General features: G+C 39.9%; 1 protein-coding gene across 3 annotated transcripts; it reads left to right on the top strand.

Annotated features, from left to right (window-relative positions):
- Positions 1–185: 185 nt before the first annotated feature.
- Positions 186–18,038, top strand: LOC4329409 (DNA repair protein RAD50). Of its 3 annotated transcripts, none has more exons than XR_003241036.2 (27): positions 186–561; positions 665–751; positions 1,132–1,299; positions 2,450–2,625; positions 2,807–2,921; positions 3,793–4,021; positions 4,110–4,288; positions 4,407–4,577; positions 4,934–5,038; positions 5,135–5,242; positions 5,505–5,716; positions 5,838–5,930; positions 6,405–6,532; positions 10,072–10,186; positions 10,273–10,402; positions 10,502–10,711; positions 11,489–11,697; positions 12,309–12,510; positions 13,353–13,522; positions 13,599–13,923; positions 14,133–14,258; positions 14,338–14,390; positions 16,692–16,842; positions 16,937–16,983; positions 17,150–17,283; positions 17,380–17,508; positions 17,614–18,038. XR_003241036.2 is itself a non-coding variant. In XM_015771294.3 (27 exons), exons 1-27 carry the CDS (start codon positions 439–441, stop codon positions 17,651–17,653), a joined length of 3,951 nt encoding a protein of 1,316 aa, XP_015626780.1. In that variant the 5' UTR covers positions 186–438; the 3' UTR covers positions 17,654–18,038. The 3 variants fall into 3 exon arrangements, 1 of the variants encoding a protein (XP_015626780.1); XR_001543757.3 differs by having other exon boundaries at positions 14,338–14,394; positions 16,921–16,983; XM_015771294.3 differs by having other exon boundaries at positions 16,921–16,983.
- Positions 18,039–19,049: the final 1,011 nt, after the last annotated feature.

Genomic DNA, 19,049 nt, shown 5'->3' with positions numbered 1-19,049 from the left:
AAAATATGTTAGGGTGTTAGTATTGTGTTGGGACTTAAATGAAGGTGGGGTGCTAAAAGCAATCATTTTCTAGTTTTTTCGTGTTTTAGCTTCCAAATTTAACACCGCTACATTCGTTTAAAAAAAAATTCTAAAAAAAAAGAGAGATGGAAGTGTAAAACCCTAAACCCAAAACCAGAGGAAGCGACGCCACTCTTTCCACCTTTTCCGTCCCTTCTCCCCAACGTTTCCTCCTCCGCCCCTCTCCCATTCCATCCATGGCGGAGCAAGAGCAAGAGCAACAGATGGATTGGGAATAGAATCAATCGCTCGCAGCAACAACGCGATCGCCGATTCCAAGTTTCCACTCCCGGAGGAGGAGGAGGAGGAGGAGGCGGCGATTCCAATCTAGATTGCGAGGGGGCTGGTCAGCAGCAGGAGGAGTAGGGGGAGGGCAAGATGAGCACGGTGGACAAGATGCTGATCAAGGGGATCCGGAGCTTCGATCCGGAGAACAAGAACGTCATCACCTTCTTCAAGCCCCTCACCCTCATCGTTGGCCCCAACGGCGCCGGCAAAACCGTGAGCGCCCCAATCCAATCTCTTTCCCCTAGCATCTGTAGTGTGCGCGTGTACTGATTTTTATTTTTTGGGTTTTTTTGCTTGGTTTCTGTCCTCCCTGCAGACGATCATCGAGTGCCTGAAGCTCTCCTGCACCGGCGAGCTGCCCCCGAACTCCCGCTCCGGCCACACCTTCGTGCACGACCCCAAGGTGAGACACACGCGCGGCTTCAGTGTTCGTCCTCACCATGGGCTCGGGGTTGAGTCGTAGGGGTTTTGCTGCATTTCGGGAACAATGGTGTGATTAATCTTGTTAGTAAGGTCTATTGGGGGTACCCAGTTCACGGTGGTTTGATAGCAGTCGTATCGAACAGGGGTTGATGCTTTTATGATTTGTATCTTGGTGGAGCGATGGATTGATGCAATTGAGGGATCTCGAATGCCTATGGAGGTGCAGTGTGCTGTGCTATTGTGCCAGGGAATGGGCTTGAAATGAATGATGGTTATTGTGGACTGAAGCTGCTTCAAGGTTGTTGGCATAATTTTCTGCCAGGAGTTCTTTTACATTACTTGTTTCTGTGGGATGTGCAGGTGGCAGGTGAGACGGAAACAAAAGGGCAGATTAAGCTGCGGTTTAAGACAGCAGCAGGAAAGGATGTGGTGTGCATCCGCTCCTTCCAGCTTACCCAGAAGGCATCAAAAATGGAGTTTAAAGCAATTGAGAGCGTCCTCCAGACTATAAATCCACACACGGGCGAGGTCCTCAGACTTATTGTTTCCCCTTTTGCTTCCAAGTTGTTTAATATGGGGCCATGCCTTTGAGATTTATTTATTTGATTATATTGAGGCATGGGTGTGTTTGTTTAGTTACAAAAGATTCTTGAAACTCCAACTGGGAAAAATAACTTTGCCAGCATGTCATTGGATGATCTTGATTTGGTTCAGAACACCTGTAACCCGAAAATGATTTCTCATGTCTATTGTTGTTTGTAACTCAAGGTTCATTACAAAGCTAATATTATTACATATATCAATCATATGCTGTAGTTTCTGTTGCTATACATGTCTCTGCCTGTAGGACTTTCTTGTAGTAAATACTGTCCCCATGGTTGCATACAAAGACGTCCATTATTTTCCTTGCACTTTGTATTGTCCGTGTCAGGTAAACCCTTGTCTCAAATTTGAGTTAAGTAGATCTTAGCTATGAGTCTGTGGTGGTTATAAATGTTTTCATAAACTAGAATAGCCGGAAGTGCATAGTTATGTGGGAAATTTTCTCTCAATTTCCCTTTGTATTGCATACCGATTGATATTTTAATTAATAGAACAATCAGATTGCCCTTATGAACCATGCAACACTTCTCAAATACATTTGATTTCTTTCATTTTTGATCTATTTTTGTGGTCGTAGAAAATTTTCTTAGGACACCTTGTACTTTCTGTGACCACAGGTACTTAGTGTGACATTGTTGCACATAAAAATTTGATCCATGTGAATCTAGATGATGGGAATTTCACACTTGTTTGGTTGGTTCTAAATAATAAATTTAAACAAGGCAACGGGTTTGTATCACTATGGCTTCATTTGGGGTTGAGGTGGATTATGATAAATCTCGTTTGGTAAACTGTTCTTATTCAATCTAAGTTGGAAGCGATAATATTATTGTGTTCTATAAAAATGAAACAATTGTGAGAGATACGATGATTGCATAACATATTTTTCTAACCATTATTTGATTTTTTTTAAAATAGAATGATTCTTACATTTCTACTACAAATTTAAAATAAGCACAGTATAATACAGCACAGCCACCACAAATTGCGCCTAAAGGAGTACTGTATCTGTTGAACATTTTAGGTTACAATGTATATTCACAGCCTAATTTGTTTTTGTTATTGCTGAATTCAGAAAGTCTGCCTCAGCTACAGATGTGCTGATATGGATAGGGAGATTCCAGCTTTAATGGGTGTATCAAAGGCTATACTGGAGAATGTTATATTCGTGCACCAAGATGAGTCCAATTGGCCTTTGCAGGATCCATCGACACTTAAGAAGAAGTTTGACGATATCTTTTCTGCGACCCGGTACTTGAATGTTTTACTATTTCGTGTTTGCTTCGGAAGCTCTGGTCAAGAGCATAACCGTTATTAGTTGAAACATGACAATATTTTGAGATAAATTATTCTCTAGAGTAATCATCGTTATTCCTTGAAATGTCGTTATGACTAGCATTGGACTACCTTAATTTCTGTATTGCATGTGCAGCTATACCAAAGCTCTCGAAGTCATAAAAAAACTTCACAAGGATCAAGCACAGGAAATCAAGACTTTTAGGTTAAAGTTGGAGAACCTTCAGACTCTAAAAGACCAAGCATATAGGGTACTCTAATCTTCTGTTCAATCATTCCTGCTAGACTGCCATTGTATGAAACTTTTGAGTTATGGTATCGAGAGTTGAGTTCAACTTGTCATTGCGGAAGCACCTTTGTTATTTGCTTATTTGCCATGGGTTGGGCTATCATTTTGTTCTGGATCTTTGAAATGCTACAATGTTTTTCTTTTTTTTTAAATGATTACTGATCAACTAAAAGAAATTGAAGGGATTGTATCGTTCTGTCCTGCATTTGTGCCAGAATATATGGCTAATCAGCATATTTTACCTTTAATTATTTGTCATAAGATGTCTGATTTATCAACATGGTGTCCTGCTGACTTTAATGATGTTATTGGTGAAGAATGCAGAAACAATGTAAATATTTGGCAATTAATGAAGTAATTTGACAGCAGACACCATTGTAACACATTTGGTATTACTTTTCACATCAATCACCTCCCATTCAAACTTCTCCCCATCTTACTACGAACCACTCCCCCACTCCATACATATCCTTATTTAATGGGAGGCATTTTGTCTTTTTTCTCTATAATTAATTTACCTCAAATAACCTAGAATCCCTTGTATTTGGGGATGGAGGGAGTATATACATCAAGTTAGATACTAGTTATTGTTTCTATGTGCCATTCAAAGTTGTGAGAACCAGCTTTTGCATGTTCACCTGACATCCGTAGACCCTGAAATTATTTCTTAATCTATTATTATATGCTACTTATGTCTCACTAACAATTGTGTCCTTGACCCACATGTCAGCGAGACAATGAGTGCTATATAAGGGATAGAGTAATTGTCCATGACCCACATGTCTCACTAACGTACCTTTTATTTTTACTTTAACTCTCACTAATTTTGACAGCTCCGTGACAATATTGCTCAAGATCAAGAGAAGTCAGATGCCTTAAAAATTCAAATGGAGGAACTGAGAACAAACGTTCAAGGTGTTGAAGACAAAATTCGTCGTACTGAAAAAAGTTTAGCTGACTTGAGGAGGCTTCAACAGGAAATTAACTCCAGTACATCTGCTAGAACTACATATTTTACACTTCAGCAGCAACAGTATGCTGCTCTTTCTGAGGAAAACGAAGGTAAGTGACTCCTTGGTGTGTCACTGTGCCTTCAGGCTTCAGCCCATTAGTTCTCACCATTACAACAATTGACTCTGTCTTTGTTTAGATACCGATGATGAACTAAAGGAGTGGCAAACGAAATTTGAAGAAAGAATGGCATTGCTGCAAAATAAGATCAGTAAACTAGAAAGAGATGTGGATGATGAAAATACAACAAGCTCCTTCCTTTCCAAGGCCATAAATGATTTGATGCGAGAAACAGGAAGGCTCCAGGCAGAAGCTGACGTAATGTTATCATCTTTTATATCTTCTTTTTATGATTTTATCAGTCATTATTAACTATAGTGGACATTGTTTTATGGCGTTAAAAGTTTAAAGTAACATCCAAATATGTGGTTTTCAGGCTCACATGTCAGTGAAACACGAACGGGATTCAGCAATCAGAAAGATCTTCACCAAACATAATCTTGGGCCAATACCTGATGCTCCTTTAACTGATGCTGCTGCCATGCACCTTACAAACATAACTAAAGCAAAACTGTCAAATCTTAATGATGATTTGCAGGATAAGAAGGTGAGAATACTGATTCTATGTATTCTGGAATTTAATTGCTAAAGTATACACTTTTATTTTTAACTTCCGCTGATTATAAGCTTCAAAATCATTTCCAAAATCAATATGCGTATGGAGTTTAGTCATATAGCAAATGTGCTCTATTCTGCATCCACCTCATAATTGTCCTGTTTTGGTGTGGCATCTCAGTGGACGTATGAGTTATGTATTAAACAGTTTTTGTTGGAGGAAGAATGTTACTGAATCTACTCAAATCATTTGCTCAAGTAGGCAGTGAATTTTATCTAGTTAATATTGAACCCACCTGTTCTTAAAAAGTATGTGCTCTGACAATGAAAATTCCGCTTTATGACCAGAAATCTAATGAGGCACAGAAACAGTTTCTGTGGGGACGCTATCTTGAAGTAAATACTCGCTACTCTGAAGTTGTTGGCCAGATAGAATCTAAGGTTGCCTCCAAGGTTAGTCATGGAAAGAACATTGGACAAGCACAAATATGATCTTCTGCAACTATCTCAGAAGAAATTGTATTTCTTCACATATCAATAACTTTTCAGAAAGGTATTTCAAGGCGCATGAAAGATAAAGAGAGTGAACGCGATGCCGCGGAAATGGACCTTTCAAAGTACAATCTTCCCCGTATTGATGAAAAGGAGAGACATCTGGTACTTTCCTGATCCAATTATCTTTAGTTCTTGGAAACATCCATATATGTGGCTGCACTTTTCTTGTTACATTTTTATCAGAAGTAGAAATAAATGTCACAGGCTCACAGCATTAGACAGTTTGAGCATTGCACCCTTAGGCGTTGGCTCATATTTTTCTCCACATGCTTTGATGTCTTAAAGTATGCCATCATTCTTAATTCTGATGAAAGTATTTTTTTTGAGAATAATAACTGATTCATCCCATCTTAATTTTGGATAGCAAATTGAAGTTGAAAGGAAAGCACTTGCGCTGGGAGAAAGGAACTATGATTCAATTGTAAATCAGAAGCGCACAGAGATATTTAGCTTGGACCAGAAGATAAAAACACTTCAGTGGGAAAAAGACAGCATTATTAGTGATTCCAATGACAGGGTACTACTAGACGTGAAGAAGGATGAATTGGAAGAAAGCAAGAAGAAACTTAAAAAGATGCATGTTTCTTCCTCTCTCCTTTTATAACCCTACTTATTTTATGATTCACTTTTTTATATTTCCCAATCTTAAATCTTGCTGTGTGAGAAGTTCAAGTAGCACATACTGTGTAAAATGCAGATTTGATGAGCATAAGGACAAAATCAGAATTGTGTTTAAAGGGAGGACTCCTTCTGAGAAGGAAGTCAAGAAGGAACTTAGTCAAGCCTTTGGGTATGTGCTACTCTGTTTTTCTTATATTTGTTTCAACCAGCGATCAGTGATTCCTTTGTTGGTTGCTGTGATCAGTTCAGTTCACCTGTGTCATTTGTCAAGCTGTAGTTTGAAAAAGTTATCTCTTCCATCAATTGACCTCATTTCTGCATTTTTATCAGTGGGCTACTGATAGCTAGTAGTAGTAATAGCAGTATCTGACTATCTGTAGTCATGCATATTTTGATCAATCATGCACACCATGAGCTGATGTACATTCAATGCAAGTGCAGTAGCGTACATGATAATTTTAAACATAACCGTGTAGTTGTATGTATATGGCTGTTCATTAATGCTGGGATGATTAGTCCTGTGCACACGAACTATCATGTTTATGCCAATTCATCCTAATAGTAGATGTGAGAATAATACATATGAAGTCCTCTAGTTGTTATTTATGCATTTAGTAATGGTACAAAACTCTGCTTGGCTCAGGTCTGTAGACAGAGAATACAATGATTTGAACTCAAAATCCCAGGAAGCAGCGCAAGAGCTGAAACTGGTACAGATGAAAATACTTGATGCTAGGAGCCACTTGTCAAAGCTTCAAAAGGAATTGGATGGTAAATTCAGATATTACTACCGTACATTTATACTTACGTAATGGCGTGATTTTATGTGAAATATTTTGATATCTAAAAGATCCACTATGGTGTGGGATTTGAACAAATAACTTTGGAGAGGAGTCGGTTATACGTCTCCTTGAATTTTCAAGTGCAAATGTACCATATTTTTCTCATTGCTATTTTTAAACAATGGCGGATTTCCTACGAACTATGTATATTGCATGCATTTGATATTTATTTTTTTATCTTTAGGCTAACCTAGCACATTCCTATCCAAATAAAGGAAAATATGTGAAAAATACTGATAAATTTAATTAGTGGAACTTAGGATGTTACAATCATAAACTAACGGAGTTAGATTACTTTTGATCAGATTGGCCTGTTGTTATGGGCAGAACTCAGCCCCTCTCATTATTAGATAAGGTTGTTAGGCTTTATTAGATAAGGCTGTAGGAGGTTTGTTAGGTTTTATTAGATAAGGTTGTTAGGATGTTTGTTAGGAGCCGGCTCTATATAAGGAGAGGCACCAGTCATGTGGAATTAATCAAGAAAGAAGTTAAACCTATCTCTAGTCTCCCCTCTTCTCTGTTCGACCTCACCCAAACTCTGGGGCGGCAAGGCTGCAGGCCTCGCCTTCCCGTTGAGCACCCCAATTCATTCCTCCACATAACATCCACCCCACCACGCCATTCACCATGCCTGCCATCCATGACCTCCACATGCTGCGCCAATCCTCCAGGGCCATGCAGACCTCCATCACGGAGATCACAGCTGGGCTCGACAAGGTGACAGAATTGGTGTTGGCACTCCGTGCGGGTTTTGAGGCCAAGGGGGTGGCGTTGGAAACTACGACGACGACGCCCTCTCCGCCACTCGCGACGGCACCGCCTTCTCTGCCATCGTCCCTGTTCGCGGCTGCGGTGGAGGAACCGGTGATGACGATGCCCTCTTCACCGCCATCGGTCCAATCGGCGGAGGTGCTGCAGCCCCTGGCTGTAGTGCCATTTTCTCAGTTGTCGTTCGCATCCGAGGCTGCGGCAGTGCTGTCACACCTCACAACAGTCCGGTCGGCGCTCGCTGGGGCACCATCAACTCAGCCATCGCCATGGAAGACCATCGTGTCGCGTCGTCACCGTTCCCTTCTGCGACCACAGCAGCAGCGAGGGATCTTCCAGCAGCTTCCTCGAGCGGCGGCTGCGATTACGCTGAGCGTTGCTCGACGACGGGGAGCATCACGTGCGGCGCCAACGGCGTGGGATCCAGGCGGGCCACGCGCGCCGGGAAAGGGGGCGCAGCTGCTGCAGCACAGCGTGAGCAACACGCGTGTCAACCTCCTGGGGGTGGCGCCGTCTACATGAGCAGCAGGTGTGCCACGAGAGTCGGCGCAGGAGGCAGCTGGTTCCTCGCGACCCCACGGCGTCAGCCCTTCTCACATGCGGCTGGTGCGCATAGCCGGTACGGCGCGTCCTCATGCAGTGATTGCGGCATGCACGGCGCAAGAGATGTGACTTCTGGTGGCGGCGTGAGATATGGGAACGGTTCCTCGTTCGTCCCTGCTGTTCGGTGGGTCAACTGGACCGTGTCTTTTTGGCTGGTCACGTGATCCTCTGTTGAGAAGACAAGATCCATACAACATGTCTTGGGCCAGGGGCTATTGGAGTGGGCTGCAGTTGTCTAGGCACCACACAGCTTTGGTCTCCTTTGGCAAACATGACAGCAAGCAGGACATTTGTGGTTTTTGGAACACACAGTCACATTGGTATGGCGTCCTTCCTCTATGTTCTTCTGGATGGGGCCCACCTGAGCTTGGCAGCAGAAGAATGGCATGGAACACCAAAATAATTTTAGATTTATTCTTTCCAAATAATGTTAGGAGCCGAGATGTAAAAGGCTTAATAATAGGACATCATGTGAAGACAAGCTTGCAGCTCGCGGGCGAGCTGCTTCCGAAGGAGGAGGGAAAGGGGACTAGGATGACATGGGTGATCGGCACCCCTCAACCTTTAGGCATGGCTTCCACCGCAGCTCGAGGACGAGCTGTCTCGAAGGAGGGATGGAGATGTTATGGGCAGAACTCAGCCCCTCTCATTATTAGATAAGGTTGTAGGAGGTTTGTTAGGCCTTTTGTTAGGATGTTTGTTAGGAGCTGGCTCTATGTAAGGAGAGGCACCACAGTCATGTGGAATTAATTAAGAAAGAAGTTAAACCTATCTCTAGTCTCCCCTCTTCTCTGTTTGACCTTACCCAAGCTCTGGGGCGGCGAGGCCTGCAGCCTCGCCTTCCCGTTGAGCACCCCAATTCATCCCTCCACATAACACCTGTGACCATGCAAACATGTGAAATGCAATCGCTGTTAGGATTCACATCATTTTTGCAGCTCTTGGCCTCCATTGAGGTGAGATAGTATCAGATTCTTCTCTCCCTTGGTCTCTCCTCTTAACACTTGGCATAGCTAGCTGTGGCAGTATAGCTGCAGTACTGTAGTTGCAGCTGCAGCTAGTACTAGCGAGCTAGGCCATGGTGTCCCCATTGTGCATGATTGCTCCCTGATTATGTGGTCTGCTTCCTTGCTGCTACCATGATGCCAGACAAGGCAATACTGGTCTATGCAGCACTTAGCTCGCTCTAATCGTCTAATTAATTGCATGTCGGATCAAACTGGGTGTCTAGGTGTTCCTTCCACAGATCGGTGGATGCAGTTCATGCTATGTACTCGCTCTCTCTTCTTTAGCTGTTTGTGCTCACTGAATGTTTCTTTAAGTAACTGCCTTTGACCCCAAATGAGATTGATTTGTTTGGTTGCATTTTTGATTGGATAGCCAAATTGGCAGGTAGTTCATGTGATTAGCCTTGCTGGGACATTGCCTTGTACTCCCTCCGTTTCACAATGTAGGACTTTCTAGCATTGCCCACATACATATAGATGTTAATGAATCTAAACACATGCATATGTCTAGATTCATTAACATCTAAATGAATATAGGCAATGCTAGAAAGTTTTACATTGTGAAACGAAGGAAGTAGGAGATAACTCATGCATTGAGGAAATATTGTTGTTGTACATAGCGCCTTTGTGGAAGGTGTCCAAGCATCTGGTAGCTGCCGTGCCTCATTCTTTAGTACTCCTATGTTAGTGCGGCGGAATTTGGTTGGTCATACCTGTCTAATTTACTCTTTTAATTGCCATCATGTTCAAAGCCAAATTGTCCTTTAGACTCATCATAGTTCGTTGAATAAAGCTGGGACTAGTTCTGATCTATGCTTCACCTGAATCATGGGTAAATTTCTTCTCAATTTGATGACAAGAACTAATTTGATTGTTTTGTCTGGGCAGAAATTTAGCACACTGTACCTATATCATCTTCCAAGGTTCTCTCAGAGATGATAATAAATTAATGTTTTCTCATACTGTAAAGAGAATACAAATATTGTCATGGAAATTAATAAAGTTTTTCTATGGAACTAATGAAAGGACTGCTCATTCGTTTTATCTTTTAAGACTGTGATAAGATCCATTGACACATGTTTTTCTACAGCAAAGAGAAGCTATGTGGAGTCCAAACTTCAATCCATTACGAAGATGTCTGCTGACATTAACATGTTTCCCAAACATCTGAAAGATGCCATGGATGAAAGAGAGAAACAAAAAAAGTTGATATCCATAATTTTAGCCATTTAATTTGGTCTATATATCTCCTTGTGATGTGCTAAATTCAATGCTTCCTGCTTATATGCAGCAATTTAAGTTACGCGAAGGGAATGCGGCAAATGTATGAGCCTTTTGAAAATTTGGCTCGTGAGCTCCACATGTGCCCTTGCTGTCAACGTGCTTTCACACCTGATGAAGAGGATGAATTTGTAAAGAAGGTGCCTGATCTAATAATTGATATAACATGCTGCCTTTTACTTTGTTAGAGTTACTTTATTCATATGAGTTTTTCCTAATGTGTCTGTTGTACCTTTCAGCAAAGGACAACGTGTGAAAGTACTGCAGATCGCATGAACAAGATCTCATTGGAATGCTCAAATGCTGAAGACTTTTTCCAGCAATTGAATAAACTCAATGCAACTTATGAGGAATTTGTGAAGCTGGGAAAAGAGGCTATACCTCTAGCAGAGAAGAACTTGAAACAACTTTTGGCGGATGAAAGTGAGAAGGCACAAACATTTGATGATGTTAGTTTCCTGTTATTAACACACAACTCTGTTTTAGTTCCCAGACATAAAAGAAATAGCAGACAGTATAACCTCATGACTTAAATGAACTTGACTTCTCTGGTTCAATCCAAACTGAATATCCTTGAGCTTGTATTTCGTTCCTCGTGCCCAACTCGGGCACAATTATATCATCCCTTGCCACCTCGTGCAGTACTAAATCAGTATATTTAATTTCTTTAAAACAAGGAGTTGATCTCATACTAATTGCGACTAGCCTACAGCATGCTACTCCCTCTGTCCACAAATATAAATGATTTGGTTATATACCTGGACAAGCACTCGTTCAGTTACGTAGCCAAAATCCTTTATATTTGTGGACGGAGAGAGCATATCTTGTTTAGATGGTCTGTAGTTATGTGTTGCCACCTCTTCTAGGCCACATTGGCATAAGGCTTGTTTTGGTGTTCTTAAGCTCTTCTTGATTGGGCACTGTAGGATGGAGTCTCTCAATGAAATCTATAAAACACATGTAGTTTGTGGTTAGCTCATGTCATAGTCTTGTATTTAAATAAGTACTTACCTTTGAGAAAATATTTTAATCATAGTATATCTGTGGTCTCATGTGAAATCATAACTTTCTTTCAATTAGTTACCTATGCAGATAATATTGTTATTGACGAAGATAATTTATTATGTATAACCTATTTCGCTTTGTCTTGTTTGCATTTTGATGGCTTTGATCTTTGGAGAGATGTAGTTTTGTTTACAGTTTCCATATGTGATCCTTCATTGCAGTTTGTCAGTGTTCTTGCTCAAGTTAAAATGGACAAGGATGCAGTGCAGGTATTGCTACAGCCAGTTGAAACGATTGATAGGCACGTACAAGAAATACAGCAGTTAGGACCACAAGTTGAAAATCTTGAATATAAGCTTGATGTTCGTGGCCAAGGTGTTAAATCTTTGGAGCAAATCCAGTTGGAGTTGAACTCTGTGCAGAGGACAAGGTATTTAATTCTCAGAACGGAGCAAATTTGTTAAGGGTAATTTGGAACCATGGAACAAATGGCCTAAAAAATTTATACTCTGTTGATCTGTTCGGAAATTTAGAAAAGAGTTCTCGAAGGAATTAATCAACAGGATATTTTATGCATGATCAGTTATTGGGGTCTTGAAAAATTCTAGTGCTTAAGCTTTTCAGGGTCGATATGTCACATACACTGCTCTAGCTATGGCAATCAAATTAAATGCTTACAGAGCTAACTGATGCCCTTAATTTGTGGGAGTACCAAATAATGCTTTAGTGAAGGATGCACCCATCCAGACTTTTCTGCTCATAGACAGCGCTTTTCTGCTCTGAGACAGCTATCTGTCACATACTAGTTGTAGAGTTCCCTTTTTCACTTGGTACTGATAGAAATAAGCGCACAAACTGGTTATTGGAGATCTTTAGGTGCTTTGGCTTTCAATATGCTGTAACTATGTTGAGATACTACTATATATAATATATTTTCTATTACCATCTTTTAAGCAGTTTATTTGACCTCTTTATTTTCTTCACGACTCCACTTGGAAGCTGGAAGCTTCACTTTGTTTGATACTCTTATCTATTGAACAGGGACACATTGAACAATGAAGTGGATGATCTAAGGGATCAACAAAGAACACTTACCGATGGTCTGACTAATGCTCAGATGCGATGGCATGATATTAGGGAAGAGAAGCTAAAAGCTTCAGGTGCAGTGCACAAATTTCAAAAAGCTGAAGAGGATTTGGGACATCTAGCTGAGGAGAAAGAAAAACTAACATTAGAAGAGAAGGTACTCCTGCTTGCCTTCTGTGCACAATTTTTTCTTGAGTAAATTTCATAAAACCCCACCTATTATGGTCCAAGTTACACAAAACCACAGATATTTTGACATGTGGCAAGTAACCCTGGATATTATGGTCCTAAAGTTTCACAAAACCACACTGTTAACCATTTTAACATACTCTTGTATCAAAATTTTAAAAAATGGATGTAACATTTATATGCTGAACAAAATCCTCATAAATTTGAGATGTGATTGTAGAATTCAAAAGTCAATGATCAATTGGGTGTTTTTGTGAAACTTTTGGACCATAAAACCTAGGGTTATGTGTCACATGACAAAATCCCTGTGGTTTTGTGTAACTTGGACCATAATAATAATAGGGAGAGTTTAATAAAATATACTCCTATTTATTTGTTGTAATACCTCAATTCCAAGGTTCATGCTTTTCAGATATATGCCCATTTTGGTTGGATGATATAACATATTTACATATAGTTTACTGGAGTTATATGTTATCTGGGCAAGCCACAAAGTTGCTGCTATGATGCAGTCCTTCTAGTTTATAGCCTTAAGAGCATTTGATCAATTTGATAAACTCGTATGTAAATACTACAGTGATTTTGGATGAAATGTAACTGAGAATTTTACTGGCTGGTTATCATTGTACCACAATTTAGTCAGCACTTGCATCAGCCTCTTTCCAGGAAACGCTTGTGGTTCACTTGGCTTGCTATTGTTTCGAGTCCCGGAAATGTTGGGGGTGCTTTTTTTATCAATGACATGCTTACACTTGGGCTTATGCACTATGATGCAACATGTGTATAATCGGTTATTGCTCAATTATGCAGCATTTAGAGGAGTCTCTTGGTCCGTTGTCAAAAGAGAGAGAAAGCTTGTTGCAAGAGCATGAAGCTTTGAAGGAAAAGCTTGATCAGGAGTATCATCAGCTGGCAGAAAGAAAAAGGGAATTCCAGCAGGAAATTGATGCACTCGAGACACACAATGAGCGTATCAAAGGGTATAAAACTCATATTGCTCCTGAATTTTAGTTTGTCCAACTTCTACTATCTATGTTTACTCCTGAATCCTTTTAGGTACCTGAATTCAAAGAAGGGCGAGAAGCTTAATGAACTACAGGAAAAACATACTCAGTTGCAGTCTGATCTACAGAAAAGTAAGGAAAGAAAAGAAGAAAAATCGGCGGAGTTAAGCAAGAACAAAGAGCTATTGAAGAGCCAAGATCAGTTGAAAAGAAACATTGATGACAACCTTAACTACAGGAGAACAAAGGATGAAGTGGAACGACTTACTCATGAAATAGAATTACTTGAGGACAAAATACTTTCCATTGGCAGCCTGTCTACTATAGAAGCGGATCTTAAGCAACATTCACAAGAAAAAGATAGGCTTCTTTCAGAGGTATTTTATATCTCATTTGAAACAACTGACAGTTGCATCTAATAAGATGGCGTTCTTTTATGCTCTGTTTCTGTAATCATTAACATACAATACGTATGGCAATGTATGTATTTCTTAATGTCATGTTCACATGTTCCAGTAATGAATTTAAAAGGAAATTTTACTCAGAAGATTGTGATCACCCTAATTCTTTTTGGCAACTTATGCAGTATAATAGGTGTCAAGGAACGCAGTCCGTTTATCAAAGTAATATTTCAAAACACAAGCTTGAACTTAAACAGACGCAGTACAAGGATATTGAGAAGCGATACTTTAACCAACTTCTTCAACTAAAGGTTGATGGCATGAATGTCCAGGTTCATTTTCTTTGGTTTTTGATCTTGTTGCTTGATCTAATAGCTGATGTGACTGCAGACAACTGAGATGGCAAACAAGGACTTGGACCGATACTATGCTGCTTTGGATAAGTGAGTACGTCTCACCATCACTATGTGCTATTATGTTCTCATTTTTCTTGTAGTTACTCCCCAAGATTTAAGTAAGTGATACTGACTTTCTGAACATTGTTCTTTTCACTTCAATAAGCAAGGTTTGAAAAAAAGCTAAGTGAGTAAGTGATACTCATGTGGTTGCCCCCCTAGTATTGATTATTTGATTATGCATAACCGGCAATGGAAGATTGTGTGATCTAACCTATGTATGCCAACAGGAAGGGGGCACCAGTTACATATATATGCTCTAAGAATAGACCAGTATATTGAACACTAGTAATAAGAAGCATCCTTTTTGTTCCTTGTTTAAAGATTTGCCTTCCTTCTACTATGTATTAATAGACTGAAAATGTCACGTTTGTGTCAACTGTTATAAATTTCCTTGTTTAAACACTGAAATTGTTTATTGCCGTATCTGTTATATCAGATTTGTCCCTTATAAACTGAAAACATTGAAATCCCATAGTCTTCTCTCTGCCAAGAAAATTGCGTTGCTGTCTTATGAATCTGTTTTTTTTTTCTAATTTTATTAGCATGAAATTCTTATGTAGTACTCCTTCCGTTCCATATTGATCATGATGTAACCAAAAAACAGAAATTCCAAATTGATCATCATATAACCCTGACCCTTTCGTTTGACGTGTAGTATTATTATTGTATTTATGCATGCAAATTGAGTTTGCATACAGGCATTTGGGGGTGGTAAAGTTCCTGTTTCTTGTGTATGGGGGAAGTTAAAGTCTGCATGTTTCTTGATTTTCTCCCATCATATACTCACATTAAATGAAATACAAGGAAGTTAATGCTTCTCTTGGTCTTGATGAAAATACTTATGTGATGATCAATATGGAATGGAGGGAATACATTCTATGATGAACATACGAAAGATGACATATGTATTAATTAAAAACATGATATCAAAAGTGCTTTTGAGTGAACTGGTTTGTGTGCAAAACCTACTTCTGTAAAAGTAAAGGTCCTAAATTGGGACCATAACACTCACTGTTAAGTGTATATCAGCCATTTGGCCGATGTATCTTGAGTTGCCCTTTATGGTTAATTTTAAAATAAGTGACTCTAATCAAGACTAGTAAAAGAAAGGATATCATAAAAGAGTACTCCCTCCATCCCATAATATAAGGCACCCACGCATTTCAAGATTCCACATTCAAAACATTTTGACCAACATTTAGTACAATATGAATCGAATTTTACTTGCTAAAAATTGTATAATCGGATTGACATTTGAATTTACTTTCATATGGCTATAATTTTGTTACTACAAACCTTATAATATTTGAGAAATTATAAGACAAAGATTAGTTTTGGGGACCGTGTCAAGTTTGACCATGCCTTATATCATGGGATAGAGGGAGTACCTACCTAATCTATTAGGATTAGCAGTTTTACTTCCTTTCTGAATAAGATTTGCATTAAGGGTATAAATACCCAATAGGAGGTCATAAAAAGTTTAGCCAAACCAAGTGAGAAGCATTTGCAGTCGAGTGGCTTCCTTCCATTCGGTGCTGGTCGCTAAGAAGCATTTGCAGTGTTCACCCATCTGTAGAATCTAGATCAACTGTGGTTATTTTCACTGCTAGTTGGTCCGATGGTGCCGTCGACACTGTTGACCCGTCATGCTTCTACTTCTCTACCACATAGTGTTGCACACTAGTTGGCATGGGTCCAAGGACTGAGGGTTGGGCGTGCCTTGATTGATCAGCTATGCTGCCACTAACGTTCTGAGCTCTGGTTGATAGGCGAGGAGAATAGAGAACCTTTGTTTATTCTTTGCTTCAATAATTCTGAGAGATGTGTTCCCTTCTAAAAGAGCAGCTTACAACCACCGAGCAAACCAGATGAGACACGAGTATCTTCTTCAAGAGAGAGCTAGCAAAGTATCTCGTTTCCTAAATAATGGACTTTGTACTTCCTTGGTGCAAAGGGTCAGGGGTCAGCCAGCATTACCAGTTCACTCCTGCTGCGGCAGCAAATGCATGCATCTTGTCCCTTTCTTTTGCTTCTTCCTTGGTCCAAGACTGTTGCCCACATGGTGCACAAAGCCCATAGCATGTACCTACAGCTTGTTGTATGAATTATTTTGAATTGCATCCTTTATTTTTTGTGTAGGCCTTGTATGTTGACACATGATTAGTGGAGTAGGGGCTTACATCTTGGGATGACTGTGATAATAGAATATGCTCAGATGTTTGTTTTTCTGCTAGGAAGTTTCACCCAACTTGCATTTTACAATTTTGTGTTTATATTTTCTGCTAGGGCTCTTATGCGGTTCCACACCATGAAAATGGAGGAGATAAACAAAATAATCAAGGAACTGTGGCAACAGACATATAGGGGCCAAGATATCGACTATATAAGCATTAATTCTGACTCTGAGGGTGCTGGCACTCGATCATACAGCTATCGTGTAAGTTAAATTAGCTAACCCTTGATTAACTTTCTTGGATTGTTCGTCAGGGTTCACTTGTTTTCAACTTCCTTTTAGGTTGTCATGCAAACAGGTGATGCTGAGCTGGAAATGCGAGGGCGCTGCAGTGCCGGCCAGAAGGTAAATTTTGGCGATGTTTATTTTTCACTGGTAATTCAGTCAATTTATTGACAGGTTTGCTGTCTTCTTTTAAGCAGTACACCTGTTGGATAAGTGCTAGAATTATTTTGTGACACGTCCAGTACGCAAGTCCATGTCTTACACAGTTATCTACACTACTGTTCAGGTGCTTGCGTCGCTTATAATCAGACTGGCACTGGCAGAAACATTCTGTCTGAACTGTGGCATATTAGCTCTAGATGAGCCGACCACCAATCTAGATGGGCCTAATGCAGAGAGCCTTGCTGGTGCCCTTTTGAGGTATTCCTTTTGGCAACTACAGATTTACTACTAAATTGTTATCACCCGGAGCTTCCACCCTAACTGTGTGTGCGCCTGTCTGTCTTTCCGACACAGAATAATGGAGAGCAGGAAAGGGCAGGAGAACTTCCAGTTGATTGTGATCACCCATGACGAGAGGTTTGCTCAGCTTATTGGTCAGAGGCAGCTCGCCGAGAAATACTACCGAGTCTCCAAGGATGAACAGTAAGTGTGGCACCGTTCATTCTTCTCTTACATATGGACAGAATTCTGCACACTTTTCCTATCGATTGATTGATTCATTCATTCACCTTTGACCAAACCCTGCAGCCAGCACAGCAAAATCGAAGCCCAGGAGATCTTTGACTGAAGAGACGCGGTTCTTGGATCATTTTTAACATTACTATCGCAAAGCCTGCCTTTTGCTCTACCAGCCAATGTGCTTGCAGTTCATATTCGGCTAGGATGCTTGCCAAGTCGAGCTGAAGAGAGGAGTTCAACAGTTGACAAGTCTGACGTTTGCATGGTAAGTTTGTTTCCATCTTGGCCTGTGCCAGGGATCCTGATTTTGCCTATGACCTCATCGTTGTGTATATGATATTAATGTAGAGGAGGCACCGTACACACTTTATTTATGCTGTTGATTACAGCATCTAAGAATTGCAACTAATGTAGCATAATTCAGTGGATGTAACTATACTTATTGCTGGGTCTTTTGCGTCATGAGATGTGGGCAGAAGTGCTCTTCTCCTGTCTTCTCGGCCTTCAGAGACTGATTCTGCTCCCAAAAAAAAAGACCCCAACCACAACACTGTGAAGTGAGTGAACGCTGACCCTTTGGTGTGCTCAATGTTTGTGTTCGGTACCTCCGTTTCAAAATATAAGTATTCATGCATGTTTTTCAAAATGTATTTGGACATTTCTTCCTACAGATTCATTCTGGAAAACACATATAAATGTTTCTATTTTGAAACGGAGGGAGTAATTATGATGGTTTTTTTACTTGCGATTGTGTGATTGGAGAATTGAAATAATATTTAATAAATTTACTCGGTAGCCGTATGCCTCTATCGTACAACAATCAACCCTTTTGTTGTATTAGATGATCCTAATTACTCAGTCCCAAAAATACCTATATAATCTATTACAACAAACAATATTACTGTCAGACCTATCTACAGTAACGCTGATTTTTCACAATCACGATACAGTATTACTATAGTAACGTTCGGAGAATATCGTCAAAAAAAAGGAGCATGAAGGGACGACTAAGTTTCTATTAGTTCGAATCGCTTTTCATGCAGTTAAATTTTTTAAAAACATTAGGAACGAGCATGAAAGGATCCAGCAGTTTCTTTTAGGAGGAACATGAAAGCAGCAAGTACTTTCCAGGGAAAATTTGAACCATGTACTCTCTTGGACCCAAAATAAATACATTCTTCTAGTTGAACTAGAGAAGTTCATTTATTTTTGGAATATTGGAGTAAATAATTAAGGATTGAGAATAAGCATCGAATGAACGAGCAATTTCGAAGGAACAGCATATGGTCAACTTTCAAGCCCAAATCTGTAGGAGTGTCGCGGAATAAACTGAATTATTAATTAGTAATTACCATCAATCTAACTTCGCCTATCTATTTAAGTTTGTAGAAGCGCTGAAATGGATCAAACAGTTATAGCACCATATGAACATTTACACGCTACTTATATGTACGAAATGTAATCACGGATCGAGGACAAACATCTTGGTATAGTTTCTTTCCATT

The sequence above is a fragment of the Oryza sativa genome, chromosome 2, assembly GCF_034140825.1.
Source record: "Oryza sativa Japonica Group chromosome 2, ASM3414082v1".
Taxonomy (NCBI): Eukaryota; Viridiplantae; Streptophyta; class Magnoliopsida; order Poales; family Poaceae; genus Oryza; species Oryza sativa.
This window is presented reverse-complemented; position numbering and strand designations above follow the sequence as displayed.

Coding starts and splice junctions, on each gene's coding strand:
- LOC4329409 (XM_015771294.3), top strand. CDS start 439: ATGAGCACGGTGGACAAGATGCTGATCAAGGGGATCCGGAGCTTCGAT. Junction 2,922..3,792: donor TAAAAGACCAAGCATATAGG/GTACTCTAATCT, acceptor TAATTTTGACAG/CTCCGTGACAATATTGCTCA. Junction 17,509..17,613: donor CGAGTCTCCAAGGATGAACA/GTAAGTGTGGCA, acceptor CAAACCCTGCAG/CCAGCACAGCAAAATCGAAG.